This window comes from Aspergillus saccharolyticus (genome assembly GCF_003184585.1).
Source record: "Aspergillus saccharolyticus JOP 1030-1 unplaced genomic scaffold BP01scaffold_12, whole genome shotgun sequence".
In the NCBI taxonomy this organism is placed as follows: Eukaryota; Fungi; Ascomycota; class Eurotiomycetes; order Eurotiales; family Aspergillaceae; genus Aspergillus; species Aspergillus saccharolyticus.
Window position 1 is genome coordinate 50,930 of NW_020290622.1, and position 13,643 is coordinate 64,572.

The 13,643-nt window shown below is 53.3% G+C and overlaps 7 protein-coding genes across 7 annotated transcripts; 2 read left to right on the forward strand and 5 right to left on the reverse strand.

Moving 5' to 3' along the window:
* Window positions 1-403: 403 nt before the first annotated feature.
* On the reverse strand, window positions 404-1,723 carry pyrG (orotidine-5'-phosphate decarboxylase pyrG). The gene is made up of 2 exons (XM_025578062.1): window positions 1,409-1,723; window positions 404-1,328 (listed from the first exon to the last, which is right to left on the reverse strand). The coding sequence occupies exons 1-2, from the start codon at window positions 1,563-1,565 to the stop codon at window positions 652-654; spliced, it is 834 nt and encodes a 277-aa protein (XP_025431821.1). The 5' UTR covers window positions 1,566-1,723; the 3' UTR covers window positions 404-651.
* A 259-nt stretch (window positions 1,724-1,982) lies between these two features.
* On the reverse strand, window positions 1,983-2,992 carry BP01DRAFT_415358 (MAPEG family protein). Its single transcript, XM_025579132.1, has 3 exons — window positions 2,801-2,992; window positions 2,595-2,730; window positions 1,983-2,481 (listed from the first exon to the last, which is right to left on the reverse strand). Exons 1-3 carry the CDS (start codon window positions 2,830-2,832, stop codon window positions 2,200-2,202), a joined length of 450 nt encoding a protein of 149 aa, XP_025431822.1. The 5' UTR covers window positions 2,833-2,992; the 3' UTR covers window positions 1,983-2,199.
* Window positions 2,993-3,158: 166 nt separating this feature from the next.
* BP01DRAFT_356053 (putative diacylglycerol O-acyltransferase (DgaT)) lies at window positions 3,159-5,162 on the reverse strand. Its single transcript, XM_025574848.1, has 4 exons — window positions 4,696-5,162; window positions 4,591-4,631; window positions 3,530-4,532; window positions 3,159-3,457 (listed from the first exon to the last, which is right to left on the reverse strand). Exons 1-4 carry the CDS (start codon window positions 4,967-4,969, stop codon window positions 3,252-3,254), a joined length of 1,524 nt encoding a protein of 507 aa, XP_025431823.1. The 5' UTR covers window positions 4,970-5,162; the 3' UTR covers window positions 3,159-3,251.
* A 472-nt stretch (window positions 5,163-5,634) lies between these two features.
* Window positions 5,635-8,218, forward strand: BP01DRAFT_356054 (WD40 repeat domain-containing protein). The gene is made up of 4 exons (XM_025574849.1): window positions 5,635-5,994; window positions 6,060-6,175; window positions 6,249-6,449; window positions 6,516-8,218. The coding sequence occupies exons 1-4, from the start codon at window positions 5,901-5,903 to the stop codon at window positions 7,917-7,919; spliced, it is 1,815 nt and encodes a 604-aa protein (XP_025431824.1). The 5' UTR covers window positions 5,635-5,900; the 3' UTR covers window positions 7,920-8,218.
* On the reverse strand, window positions 8,137-8,605 carry BP01DRAFT_295239 (uncharacterized protein; the record flags this gene model as incomplete). Its single annotated transcript, XM_025571812.1, has 2 exons — window positions 8,137-8,257; window positions 8,316-8,605. 2 exons carry the CDS (start codon window positions 8,603-8,605, stop codon window positions 8,137-8,139), a joined length of 411 nt encoding a protein of 136 aa, XP_025431825.1.
* Window positions 8,606-8,871: 266 nt separating this feature from the next.
* On the forward strand, window positions 8,872-11,324 carry pex8 (putative peroxisomal membrane protein Pex17). Its single transcript, XM_025579133.1, has 4 exons — window positions 8,872-9,029; window positions 9,090-10,087; window positions 10,142-10,590; window positions 10,647-11,324. The coding sequence occupies exons 1-4, from the start codon at window positions 8,956-8,958 to the stop codon at window positions 11,217-11,219; spliced, it is 2,094 nt and encodes a 697-aa protein (XP_025431826.1). The 5' UTR covers window positions 8,872-8,955; the 3' UTR covers window positions 11,220-11,324.
* A 59-nt stretch (window positions 11,325-11,383) lies between these two features.
* Window positions 11,384-12,830, reverse strand: BP01DRAFT_422907 (protein-S-isoprenylcysteine carboxyl O-methyltransferase). Its single transcript, XM_025579595.1, has 2 exons — window positions 11,739-12,830; window positions 11,384-11,643 (listed from the first exon to the last, which is right to left on the reverse strand). Exons 1-2 carry the CDS (start codon window positions 12,592-12,594, stop codon window positions 11,558-11,560), a joined length of 942 nt encoding a protein of 313 aa, XP_025431827.1. The 5' UTR covers window positions 12,595-12,830; the 3' UTR covers window positions 11,384-11,557.
* Window positions 12,831-13,643: the final 813 nt, after the last annotated feature.

Below are 13,643 nucleotides of genomic sequence, written 5' to 3' on the forward strand. Positions count from 1 at the left end.
CCCGTTAGCTGCATGCAATAGTTGGAGTACTCAATGCTAGTGGCACCCATTCAGATAAGAATGAGGGGAACAGGTTGGAGGGGAGGAGAGGGGGTGAAGCAGGATGTTAAGGTCGCAGAGATGCTCGCCACTCGTCCATTGGAGGAAATAGCCGAGTAACTCGAGGTGCGTAAAGAAACCTCTCTATTCGACAGACGATGAGCGAGAATTTCGAGGAACGTCATGAGGCGGAGAAGAGGAGAAGAGAGGAGGAGGTGGTTGTGGTAGAACGAAAGTCTCTCCACTGGGCAAGTATCATCTTCTTCCTCTTCAGGAAATGCACGGAACTGTTCACCACTTGTTCATCCCGCACCGGAATCTAGATCTGAAGGCCGACCGACACCTTGCAACGTCCATTGTCATTGACGCTTCCATCATGTCATACACCGTCGACTCGACTGACATACAACCCTTATCTCCCCCAGTCCACATCAGGTTATCATCTCCCTGCTTATCAAGGATGGCAAGATGGCTAACTTCAAAGGATCTTATCTTCCCTGCAGGATCGATACCCCTCGCCAACACCCGAGCTTAGGTGCTTACACCAAATTTTTAGTCGTAACATGGCATTATGCTGCAAATTCTGTACATCGTCTAAAACAACCAATCCATCTAGTTCCCTCCAACACGGGCCTGGTACGCCTCCCATCCCTCCTTCTGGTACTGCTGGGCCGCCTGCACCGGGTCCGCCGCAGCATAGATGCCGCGACCGGCGATAATGAAGTCGGCTCCGCGACCAATAGCCGACGCGGGGGTCTGGTACTGCTGGCCGAGCTTATCGCCCTTGGAAGAGATGTTCACGCCTGTCGTGAAAACGACAAAGTCCTCCTCCTCCGACGGGGAGCTGACCTCCGAGGCCACCTCACCCAGCGCTCGCGTCGACACGAATCCCATCACAAACTTCTGGTACTTGCGGGCGTAATCCACCGACGAGGTGGTGTACTGACCCGTCGCTAGGGAGCCCTTGGAGGTCATCTCCGCCAAGATCAACAGGCCGCGCTCGGGGCCGTACTCGAAGTCCTCGGCCGCGGCGGTCTGGGCCAGGGCCTCAACGATGCCCTCGCCAGGCAGAATGCTGCAGTTGATGATGTGGGCCCACTCCGAAATCCGAAGGGTGCCCTTGTGGTACTGCTTCTGGACGGTGTTGCCGATGTCGATGAACTTGCGGTCCTCGAAGATGAGGAAGTTGTGCTTCTCGGACAGCGCCTTGAGGCCCTCAATGGTCTCGTTGCTGAAGTCCGAAAGAATGTCGATGTGGGTCTTGATCACGGCAATGTAGGGGCCCAGACCTGTATGAATTTTGTTTCCCGGGGTTAATGCCTGGTCACGGGGGAAAAGGAAATTAAGTGTCAGGTTGCGGCAGGCCTACGGTCAGCTAGATCCAGGAGCTCCTTGGTGGTAGTCACGTCAGCAGAGACGGTCACATTGGTCTTCTTGGCCTCGGCGATCTCAAAGAGGCGCTTGGCCAGAGGGTTGGTGTGTTTGCTCGCACGAGCACCGTAGGTCAATTGCGACTTGGAAGACATGGCGGGGGTTTTGCGGGGTTGTGGCGGATGAGGATCGTACGATGTCGTATGAGAATGGGAATTGTTTCAAGCTCTCAGAGAAAAAGATGGGTACTAGTATCTGAGCAGTCTCCAATAATATGGTCGACCGAACAATTGACTGCAATGGAGGGGTTATAGATGGAGGAAAGACCTGCCGGCAGAAAATACGATAGAAGACGCCCCTCCATCCCCCACCAGCCACATCGGCTTCTCGATTGCTCCACCTCCGACCGTGGGTTCAGCCACAGTGTCAGATGCCGAGGCTGCTGAGCTTCTCCGCCGAGTCTCTCAAAGAATAGCTGCTGCTGCTGCTGCTGTTAGTCGACATCTTCAAGCCTTGTGCTACCACTTCCTTCCAGACCTTGCGCCTTGATGACGATCTGCATTGAGACCTAGACCACTACCCTATGTCCCCAATCAATTGAACATCTAGCAACACAACTCCACCTTGCTTCTTACAATCTTCCCCCACTAGAGCTTCTGCAAACGATCCAACCAAATATTATTATACAAAGCTAACTTTGAGGCCTCTTAATCATCAAATACAAACGGAAGCTAGCAGGTAGCCCGCTCACCTCATAATCGACGCCTTCGTCCAGTTAGACCGCGTCCCTTAAAACAACTCCTTCGCAACCCCAAACACGGTCAAACCCCACAGCGCACCCTGCACAAGCCAGAACAACCCACCCCTATACCGACCCTTACCCTGGGCCTTGCCCGAGTACACGTACCCCTGCAGGAACAGCGCTCGCAAGACCACCCACGCCGCGCCCAGACCCGCCGCCAGCTGCGGGTACTTCAGTCCTGCGACCAAGGTGAAGAGCATAGTCTGGGTGGAGTTCTCCAGGAAGTTGGCGTGCGCACGCTGGGCGCAGTTGAACTGCTCGGCTTTGGGCTGTGGCGCATTGACTTGGTTAGCACCGCACATATCATATTCCTTCCTCCGCTCAACTGGCAGCTTTGGGTAAATCCCCGAGGGTGTTATGGGATGAAAAAATGGCAACTCACATCAGCCTTGCATTGTTCGACGGTCGCGTAGGTGTGAGGGTAGGGGATTTGAGCCTTCACTCTGGTGCTGCCGGTCACGACGCCGTGGACGAAGCCCAGGACGGGAATAGCGCCCAACGCGACGGCGATAACGGCACTGTTGGACCGAGGGGGGAGAATATTAGTTGATACCTCTTTTGACCAAGAGGAATAGTATGCTGACTCACCCGTAGCCCTCAGGAACGGTCAAGGTGAACATGATGGTAGGTACTTGAAGTAGATTGGTAGAAGTGAGGACTGGTTGGTTGGTTGGAGATGGTGAAATGGTTTTGTTGTATGGTACCTGCGGCTGATGAGGCCAGATTTATGGTGGTTATCGAAGGCTCTGGCCGGATACGGATCTCAAGCTTTCCCTGCGGACCCTCGCGCAGCCGGGGTTCCGTGCTGGAATTTCTCCCCCATTTCTTAGTCAACTCTACGCGTCTGCTGCCTGCTGATCGGTAAGCAGATGCTATGCTTCTGGGAGTTTCTTTCAGTCTCTGAATGACGTGTCACTGTGTTATGCCTTTTGCATCTTACGAAACTTTGGAGTTTGCAGAGACACCAAACTTATTCTCTAGCCCGTTTACAGCTTTTGAAGTATTGAAGAAAACCGACAACAGCAAATCGAACAGTGCTCTACATGCCCATCTTGCTCACACTACCATACTTCGCTTGCCAGGCAAAGAAGTACAGCAGAGCTCCCAAAGGCTGACCGACCAGGCAGAAACTAACCCAGAAGATCGAGTTTCCTATCACCCTGCCTGAGGGGCCCTTGATCTTTTCCAACGGGGCCGTTATAGCAATCAGTGGCAACTGGAACATCATCCCCGCGAATGCAACACCTGCGGAAGGTTAGTTTCCATCCGAAATGAGCACGAAGCATCACAAATGAGCACGGAGGGGCGATTGCTTACCTATCAGATTGTGGGTCGGGATGCCAACAAGCATCTCATGAAGAACGGCGGAGACCAGAAACACCATTGTACTCGCTGCGAGCGGACTCCACCCCCGGCCAACCAGTGGGGAGAAAACGTGCCGCTTCATGAAAAGATACACAGGCCGGTTCCACGAACGCCAGTACCCTCCGAGACTAGCGCTGTTCCACCAGTCGGTATAAAACTCCCGATCACCAAAGCGCAAGACCTCGGCTAGCGCGTTCAGCAAAGACTGGAACAGAGCAAAGAATCCGGCCAGCCAGATTATGAGGGAGATGGTAGATAGCTTCATTACTCGCTCCAGAATTGACGCCACATCCATCACGGCGATTTTGTCAATCGAGTTTCGGAGAACTGGTGCAGCGTATTGAGCGGAGAGAAGCCAGATGAAAACGGTCAGGCAAATGAACTCGAATAAACGCTTCGCCACAAAGGACCACCGAATGTGTGATGACCTCGGATAAACAGGCTGGTATACTAGCGTAGGGGCCAACCAGAAGTATATTAGATTTCCGATAGTGATGTTGCGGGGATACGGACACGACGAGTAGATTTCTGGGAGGGCCGATTCCATAGATGGGTTGAGCATTGCCTCACGCAGGTCTCGATTGGTGAATGCGTAGGAGCAGATCTTAAACGAGACGATGAGAGCCTGCAGCTCGCACAGAGTGCCAATCCCAGGGTGATGAATGTAGAAGTATACCACGAAACTGGTGACTCCGAGACTCAAGAGAGTGTTGATGCAGTGGAAGATAGCAGACAGCCACCAGGTAAGCCTGAACGTGCGCTGATCGCGCTCGGCGGCCTCGACTGAGCCATTCTTCTTTCTTTGTCCAATCACCTGCTTTGCCTGCTTCGATGCAGCCAACTCAATAAGATAGGAGATGAAAAGATGATACGGTACGAGGGCGAAGAGAATTGATCCTAAAACCACGTCCTGCTTGCGGTAGTCATGACATTTGATGCATATGAGTACGCCATACTGTCCAACGCGATTAGCCTCGGCATCGCTATTGCCTTCGCACGAGGGAGAATCTTACTTTCATAAAGTTCTCAATGATGAGTCGAAGGTTCATTGCCACTAGTTCGCAGGAAGCAGATGAGTATTCCCAGCGCATTTAGCAAGTTTGGCCGGGCAATCTCACCTAGGACGATCACCATCAAATTGCGGAAGCCGAGGAAGCTCGCCGTGACATTGGGCTCGCGCGTGAGACTGGAGTGCCGCACCTTGGCATGATATGCTGCTACATGTCGATACTTGCTTCTCTTCTTCTCTTTCTTGACGCCCAATGTGCTCCCTGTGCCATTGGTGCCATTTGTAATTGTCTGTCTGTTTGTAGTCGCGGACGACGAAAGAGGGTCGTCACTACCGGTGCTCACCGCACCTGTAGCGTCAGAAACCTCTTCAGCGGAATGCATGGATGGAGTCGTGGCGAGAAGTCCGAACCCTTAACTCATCCGGTAAGCTCGCATCTCAATCTAGGGAGTCAATGACGGCTAAGAGGCGAGGGATGTCTGAGTGAAAGAATCGTCCCAGATCAGTGGCAATCGCAGAGACTCAAAGGCAAATCACAGGCTGGAGGATCCCACCTGCGGTTAAAGGCTAAGAAATCATGACAGAAAGAAGTTCAGAGGAGGGAAGATAGGGATTAATTATAGAGCAGTGAAGAGGGGAAGGGAACCAAATCCGGTGGAAGGAACCAGAGCAGCCCAGCGGGGTTTCAATCTTAAGTTAGCAAATAATTATTTTGGTTCGTCTTATCTTTTTTAGTTTGTTGCGTAACAGACAGTTGATTTAGTTTCTTTTTTAACTGACAGGAAGTTTAGGAAAGAGACCAGGGGGGAACCTGGAGAGCAGGCAGGGGGTCCACGGTGGAATCCAAGAAAGCTGCGGAGTACGTAGCATCAGTCATTCGGTCCAACTGCCACAAGCTGCAGCAGACAAGCAGACAGACAGACAAGCCTGGCCCCAATAACGTTTTCTGCCGCGCCGCCGCCGCCGCCCCCCTCACCAGTTCATTTCTCTTTCATTCATTATTGATTCATTTATTAGTAGCATTCGTTATCCACACCCACACCCCCCCCCCCCCCCCCCCCCCCCTTCAAATCGACTTCTCCAGACCAACTCCAAACCTGAGGCATTTCCTCCAAGAATTCAATCCACTACTGCATGCACGACATGTTGGGAAGCTTCTAGTTGGGATCTTACCACCTTGGTTGAGGGTCTGGCCCTTCACGCGTCTTCGTATTCGCCCTGGTTCTATGCTTGCGACTGTCTCGCCCATCTTTCCGTCATCTTCCCCCAACCCTACCTTAGCTCCGATTATCTCACTCCTTCCATTGCGTTGCGATGGCTTATTACGACGACTCTGCTGGTGACTCCCAGTCCTTCGGAAGAACCCCCAAGCCCTATGAGGGCAACGTCGTCGGCCCGCGACGACCAAGTACGTTTTGTTTTTCTCCTCCATTGCCCTCCTCGGAAGTGTTGGTAACCGCCGCCCAACTTTAGGATTGGTGACCGACTATGGCTCGTCAATGGTACAATGGATGCGCACGCGACAACCTCGGTACAAGGGAGGCCATCGCATGGAGGTTGAAAGACCCAGTGCGAGTTATGTGATCGATGTGAGTCGCGACATTTCAGCTGCTTGATTTTGCTTCGGTCAACCGTCTCACTCACTCATTCTTTGTCTCCCAGATGCTCCCACCACTGGCACGAATTCATAAGCCTGTCGACACAATTCCCGTTCGACACTTGCACCAATCGATTGGAAAATCGAAGAAGCCGATTACAGTCGTAAGATGGACGCCCGAAGGGAGGCGTCTGTTGACAGGTGGACACACGGGAGAATTTATGCTGTGGAACGGCACCGCTTTCAATTTCGAAACGGTCATGGACGTGAGTGGCGCCGATTTTGGGGTTTTGGCAGTTTGCAGCTTCCAAATTTGCTGATGGGATGGACAGGCACATTACGACCAATTACAAGCGGGCGTGACCTCGTTGGCGTGGTCTCACAGCCATGACTGGCTCATTTCGGGCGGACAAAAAGGCGATGTGAAATATTGGCGGCCCAATTTCAACAACGTTGAGACGATCGACGATGCACACCATGATGCCGTACGAGACCTAGCGTGGTCTCCCAGCGACACTAAGTTTCTGTCGGCTTCCGACGACACCACTCTCAAGATCTTCGACTTCACGGCCAGGACTTGCGACACAGTGTTGACAGGGCACAACTGGGATGTGAAGTCATGCGATTGGCACCCGACCAAGGGCCTTCTGGTTTCCGGCTCCAAAGACCACCAGGTCAAATTCTGGGATCCTCGAACCGCGAGATGTTTGACAACTCTTCATAGCCACAAAAATACCGTCACGACGACACGCTTCTCGCGCGTCAACAGCAACTTGCTGGCCACTTCATCGCGTGATCAGACGGCAAGAGTATTTGACTTGCGAATGATGCGAGATATCTGTATCTTGCGAGGTCATGAGAAGCCAATCTCTTCTCTGACGTGGCATCCTATTCACAGCTCACTTATCTCCACCGGTAGCGAAGACGGTTCATTGTACCACTACCTACTCGACGAGCCTAATCTGCCACCGGGGCAGATTCCTACGATCGCGCCATACGACAGCCCGGACCCTACAAACACGCCTGCCCAAGTGATATACCCCGCTCACCGGGTACAGTATGCGCATGGAGCCACCATCTGGTCACTCGATTGGCATCCTCTGGGTCATATTCTTGCCTCGGGTTCGAAGGACAACTTCACCCGGTTCTGGTCCAGGGCTCGTCCTGGCGAAACTAGTTACATGAAAGACAGATTCCATATTGGAGAGGAGGCAGCGGAGGCTCAAGGAACATGGAGTCGCGGATTCGGAAGGCGACAAATGCGTGAGGAGGAAGAACAAGAGCTGCAAGATGAGGCGGAGGGACTGGTTGACCAGAGGAAGTCGATCGGGCCAGGCCTCCCAGGAATCCAGGCGCAGCCCGGTGGTGGACCTCAGCAGGACGGTTTCGGCTCATTGCTGCCGGGAATTGGCGCTCCTCAGCCCCTACCGCAGCCTGGATTTCCTGTATCCATGCCTCCTATGGACCCTTCCCGTCTAGCGGCATACCTGTCCACCCAACCACCGCCCCAGCCGAATAACTTCCCCGCAACGACTGGCTTTCCCGGGTACCCCATGCACCCCGCCATGTCAGGACCTCCACCATCAAACGCCGATCTTGCGGAGCTTCAGAAGCAGCTTTTCTCCCAGGGTATCCCGATACCACCCAATTTCTCCCCTTCAAATCATGGTGGCATGCACGGGGGTCTGCCTGGACTAGGAGGAAGCGGTGCGCCCGACAATGGATATGGAAGATAGTACTCTTCGTCCGATAAAGCTGCGTTGGCCCGAACACTGGGCGACATAGCAGGATAGTGCTGCACCCCGTAATTCGGGAACATATTGCGCCGATGCCTTAGTCTGCAGTCCTCCTGGATAAGGTCTGGACTCGGATATATGATCAATCAGGAAAGGTTTGTGGGCATGCTTAGACATGACTGAACAGCATAGAAGCTTTTATGCTTAACTGTTCCCTTCAAAGGCCACCTGGCATCGGGAAACTCGATAAAATGAGGACCAAGACATTAATTCCACCCCATAGAAGGGGGATCCATGTGGACATTCTGAAATTACCTGCCTCGTAGACAGCGCCCAGCCTGTTCCATTGTTAGTCAAGATGCTCGAATTAAGAGCACGACATTCTTTGTAACTTACACTAGACCGACGATACTCCCAGCTAGGAGCGCCTCTATACCCCCAATGGCCAAATACAATGCGGGCACAGCTAGACACGCTTTCCAGCTTCGGCATTGCATTGCCACCGCCCATGCTGCAACTAGTAAATGGCTGCCCCCGTAGAAGATGAAGGTCCAATAGAAGGTGAAACGCCAGATGTCTTTCGTGTGGTAAAGGTAATTAGCTCTGGACTCGCTCGCCGGTAAGAGCTCATAGAGAGATGGGAATGACGGCGTCTGGTAGTTGATGGGCACGCGATTATTGGCCATCTGCTCACAGGACGACTGACTGTGCTTTTGCCAGTCGAGATGGATTGTGGGATTTAGTCACTAGTAGATGGTGAGAACATAACGCGGAGCTTGGAACGAGAATCAGAAGAAGGAGAATGAAAGACCGAAGCCACTGATAAGATCCGCATGTCAGAGGCTTGGAGCTTGTTTGCAGTGTTTGCTACAATTATGCTATGTACCTCGGCAGGTGATCTGGGGTTCTCCGCGGTAACAACGCCGGCCGTCTTCCGCCGCGGGCGTCTTATCTCCCCTTCTCTCTAGAGGACGCCTCATCTGCGGCTACTCATGTCCCATCGGTCGGAACACGATCCCAGCATTTAGCTCTCAAGATGGCGACAGAACGCTCCTTGGGCGCTCTTCTACGATCTTTACAAACATCGTCTGATCTGCATGATGTTCTCGCGTAAGTCACAACGCTTTCGGATACCGTCCGTGGAAACCGCTGACTGCCTTATCTGTTCAGCCTGCTTCCGACGGCAACGAGCCTGTTATATGTGCTCGGAAACCCATTAAACATCACGCTTCTTGCGTCACATCTGCTCGCCGCCCCAGCTTTGTGGCATGGTCCTGTCGATCTTTTGGCATGTCGAAAAATCCTCAGTGTCTTCAACACGGCCGCCATTGCACTTCTGCAGAGTGAAGAGTCGGAGGACCCCAGAATACCTTATTCAAAGCCTCGGAAGATCGAGCGAGAAGATTGGGTCAAAGCGGTTGTCAATGGAGCAGACGATAAGTCACCGCGATGGCGGCATGTCATTTTAATTGGGGGCGTTTTACTGGGTTTCGAAGGTCAGAATAGACAAGGTCTGCCGTCGCACGTTCGAAGAAAGCTCGAGTCAGCTCTCGTGACGGCCGCTCAATTTGCTCTCGAGGAACTAGATCCCGACAATGAGATCGATGGTCGTTGTATTACCATGGTGCTGAACTACACCTTCGAGCTCATATCCGACTATGAGAAGAGCAGGTTGAACTACAATCGACTTTTGCCAGTCATGGTCAATGCTACGTTTACATCGCCGGAAGGCCTTGAAGGGGGCTACTTTCTTGGGACTGTTGACAAGGATATTGTTGAGGCGCCGGGGAAACGATTCCAATGGTCACCGCAATCCGATACCTTCCTCCGCGTGACGGCCATCTCGTCCAGTCCGCTCGTGTCTGCCTTGGGCCCTCTGTCGCGACTTATTGCTCACGCGATCGAGAATGTTCCCGATGCAAGATTGGTTGCACATTGTTTGGATCAGATTACGGACTTTGTGCGGACGTTAATGGTTCAGTGGCGTCAAAACAAGCTCTCCGAAGTCGATCGGGCCGAAGAAGCAGAATTCCTGGATCCTGAGTCGCTCGGTAGCACCATTCCGGGGCTTTGGAAACTACTCCGCAATTGCTTATATTCGATCGTGATTGTGCTTCGGGCCGTTCTTGGGAGAGTTCTCAATGATCCTGTTTTAGCTGCTCATAAAAGTGAGTCAAATCGATTCGAGTGGCGTATGCAATTTCAATACTAAATCCTTCTAGGTGCACCGTTTCTGTCCATGCAAGCCTTGCACATACTTCGAAACCTCTACTTTGTCTCGTCTCGCATTGGGCAAAATGCTTCGTCACAGCATGTCTTTGTGACTTTGACTGCGGTGGACATACTCGCGCAGTATCCCGACTTAGCCGAAAACTTCCTTCGAAGCATCAAGCCCAGTGAGCTGGGTCAAATCCCCGCGCATCCGGTTGAGCGGTGCTTGGATCTCTTCTTTCTCAACACGTCGGAGCTGTTTACTCCCGTGCTATCTCCCACCTTCAGTGAAGATCTGCTTATTGCCGCCGCCACGCCGTATCTCCCCGCAGGCGGCAATAACCATCTTCTTGAGATTTTCGAAGCTGCGCACAGTGTGGTGCTGGCTGTCTTCGCGATCCCTGGCAACGCGGCCATTACGTCCAAGCATCTACCTTTCTATGTCGACAATCTTTTTGCCGTAAGCTTCCTGGCTTCCTCGAAGACTATTTTTTCTTTTTAATTGACCATCCATAGGTATTCCCGGAGAACCTCTCTGCTCGTCAATTTCGTCTCGCCTTCAAGACCGTCATCCAAGTCACAGCACCCCCTTCTCCGATCGCAAATACGCAACGACTCCTCCCCTCTGTGCTCCTCGAGATTCTCTACGACCGAGCCCTGCACGCCACTTCCGACGAGCTCCTCCCGCAGGCTACGGCCGGCGGCGAAGGAGAGGGTCCCGACCTCAAGATCTCACCCCCGGTTACCGAGCAGGCGGCCCTCACGTTGGCTCTGATCGACAGCCTCTGTTTCTTGCACGTGGACGAACTGGAAGACTGGCTTCCGCTTACGGCGCAGCTGCTCAACTTGATCCGTACCCCGGCCATGCACAAACTCTGCGTGGAGCGGTTCTGGGAGGCCCTGAGCAGCGGCGAGATGGATGTTGAGCGCGCTCACTTCTGCGTGACGTGGTGGAGTACCCGGGGTGGGCGAGAATTGGTGCTGTATGGGGCTGAAGTGGGCGAGATCGCGGCCGCTGACGCACCGGAGGCTGAGGGGGCGTTTATGAGTGGCGCTCTGGGGGTTGCTACGCGTGAGAGTAAACTATAGTTGCTATGTTGTATAGTATGCAGAAGCGTGTGTGGTGCTGATTATGATGAGCGCGAGGCGTCTGGAGTCTTCTATGGGATTGATACCACTCGGCGACTATAATGCAATTCTTCGTTTCCGAATCATATTCCTTGTGCGTGATAAAAATCGGTATAGATATGATTAAAAAATATTCGTATGTAAGCAAAAGAATTAAACAATCGCCCCCAATCAGGGGGTGATACTATATTAGGACCCGGGCCAACAAATCCTATATCTACCGTGCCCATCATTCCCCATGTACAGTATAAGAACCGCCTGCTCTCATTGAGCCCATCCTCAGAGGCTGATCCCGTTCTTCAAACGAAAGGAATCCCAACCCAGCTCCTCTTCCTATACGCCCGATACTCATCCCCAAAGAACGCACAGAGATAGTTCTCCTCTCCTATTTTCTCTCCGTCAGTACACTTTCGCAAACCGGTTCCACACAAGCACAAGAGGCAGAGAAGAGGGAGAAGGGTAACCGGGGGAACAACATACTCCTGACACGCAACTTGAAGAACCGCCACAAGACCAGCGCATACCCGATCAAGCAGGCAACATTACCCAGCACCAACTGGGTACCGATCCCCCACCAGAAAAACCCAAAGTATGAAGGGTGCCGCAGCCACCGGTAGACGCCCGTCGTGACGAGGCGGTGGTCGTCGCGCCGCGCCACCTGCACCGTGTGGTTGAAGCTGCTGCCGGCTTGGGCCATGGCGACGGAGCGCACGGTCTGGCCGAGAATCATGAGGGCGAGGCCTATGCAGACGGCGAGATTAAGACGTTCAGGGAGGAGGTGGGGGTGGTGGTAGGGCCCGCCGGTGAGTCGGGTGTAGAGGTTCGAGCCGATGCGGTGCTGGTGGTGCTGGTGGTCAGTCGCCGGGAAGAGGGTGGAGGTGAGGAGGCATTCGAGGAGCGCGGAGCCGTGCGCGACGTTGTAGGCCCATCCGTTCGAGGTCAGGAGGAAGGCAGAGACGGTCGCGAAGCGCGGGTTGTGCGCGGCTGTGGTGTAGTATTCGAGGAAGTGGAAGAGGCTTAGACTGGCGAGGAAAAACGGGAGGCGCCAGAGCGGGGAGGTGGTAGTCAGGAGGAGGTACAGCGTGGAGCTAATGGTTAGGCCTAGGGTCGTGCCGAGGAGAAAGGCGCGGAGGGAGATTCCGGAGAGCGATTTCGGGCCATTGGGAAGGTTGGAGGGGTCCAGGGTTGGGGAGGAAGAAGGGGATGGGGACGGGGTAGAGGTCGAGGAGGAGTGTGAGGAGGTGCGCGACGCGGTGGGTTGATAGGCGCGATATTGGGGGGTCGGGGAGGCGAGGGGGGCGCTGGGCGCTGAATCGGATGGTGGTGTGGTGGTCATTTTGCGGAGTTTTGTGGTTGGTGGTTGGTGATAATTGTGGTTATGGTGTGGTGTTTAGTGGTGGTTGCGGCGGTGATGGTGGTGTTGATGTCGATAATGCATTCTGCTTCTGAAGGGGGGAGGGGGAGGAATTTGGGAGGCTTTATCGCGGTTTCGCTAGAGTGTGAGCATGTTATGAGTGCAACCTCTTTGGCAAAGAGCTGAGGTGCTTCTTTAGTTTGAGAACAATCGGTGTGAGCGCGCAGGGACAACAATTGTTGATGATGCCTGGATCCATGGGTGTTGCTCCGCCGGCCTTACATAAGGCAGCCTGTGACGTGGAAGATGATTGGTCAGGAACCCCCGGTCCGTGGCTGCAGGGCGGTTTGATACTTTGGGGATGCACCACTCCCGTAATCTTCCAACCTTCCTTTGTTGTCATCTCCCTCATCTTCCTCATCTTGCTCATATTGCTGAGCAATGCCAGTTTCTCATCATCACGGAATCTATCTTACTCTGACGCGTAGGCTGGATACAGATGTTGAACCACACATTATACCACAACAGGTCGCCGGGCTGCTAAACGAGGATCTGTGCATGGCCATCTGCTGTACTGCTATCAACGGGGAACCGTTCGATTCCCTCCCAGGCAGGAATCGTTTCGTCATTGCTGTCTGATGAGCTCAACTTGCTGATAAATGAGAGGAATAGTGACTAACAATACCAGTACCGCCCGTAGGACGACCATCCAAAGGCTTATCGTGCATGGCCCTGGATTTCCGAGCTAGCAATGATTGACGGGCGATCCATCCCAAAAGAATCAGGTACAGATACTGCTCGTCCTGAGTCCCACCAGAACCACTATGCACCTTCTTCAAGATGAAAGTTTAGCGCCGAAAGGAGTAGCGCCTTTTCCACGTCTGTGAGGCTTTTGTCCCCTAAAGAGCTCAGCAACACAAGGTGTTTGCAATAGAATGCTTCGCTACGAGCCATTTCATCATCGCTGCCAGATGAACACGAATGCTCTTCGTCTCCAATTATTTAAATCACTCTCTCAGGCGACAAGACAT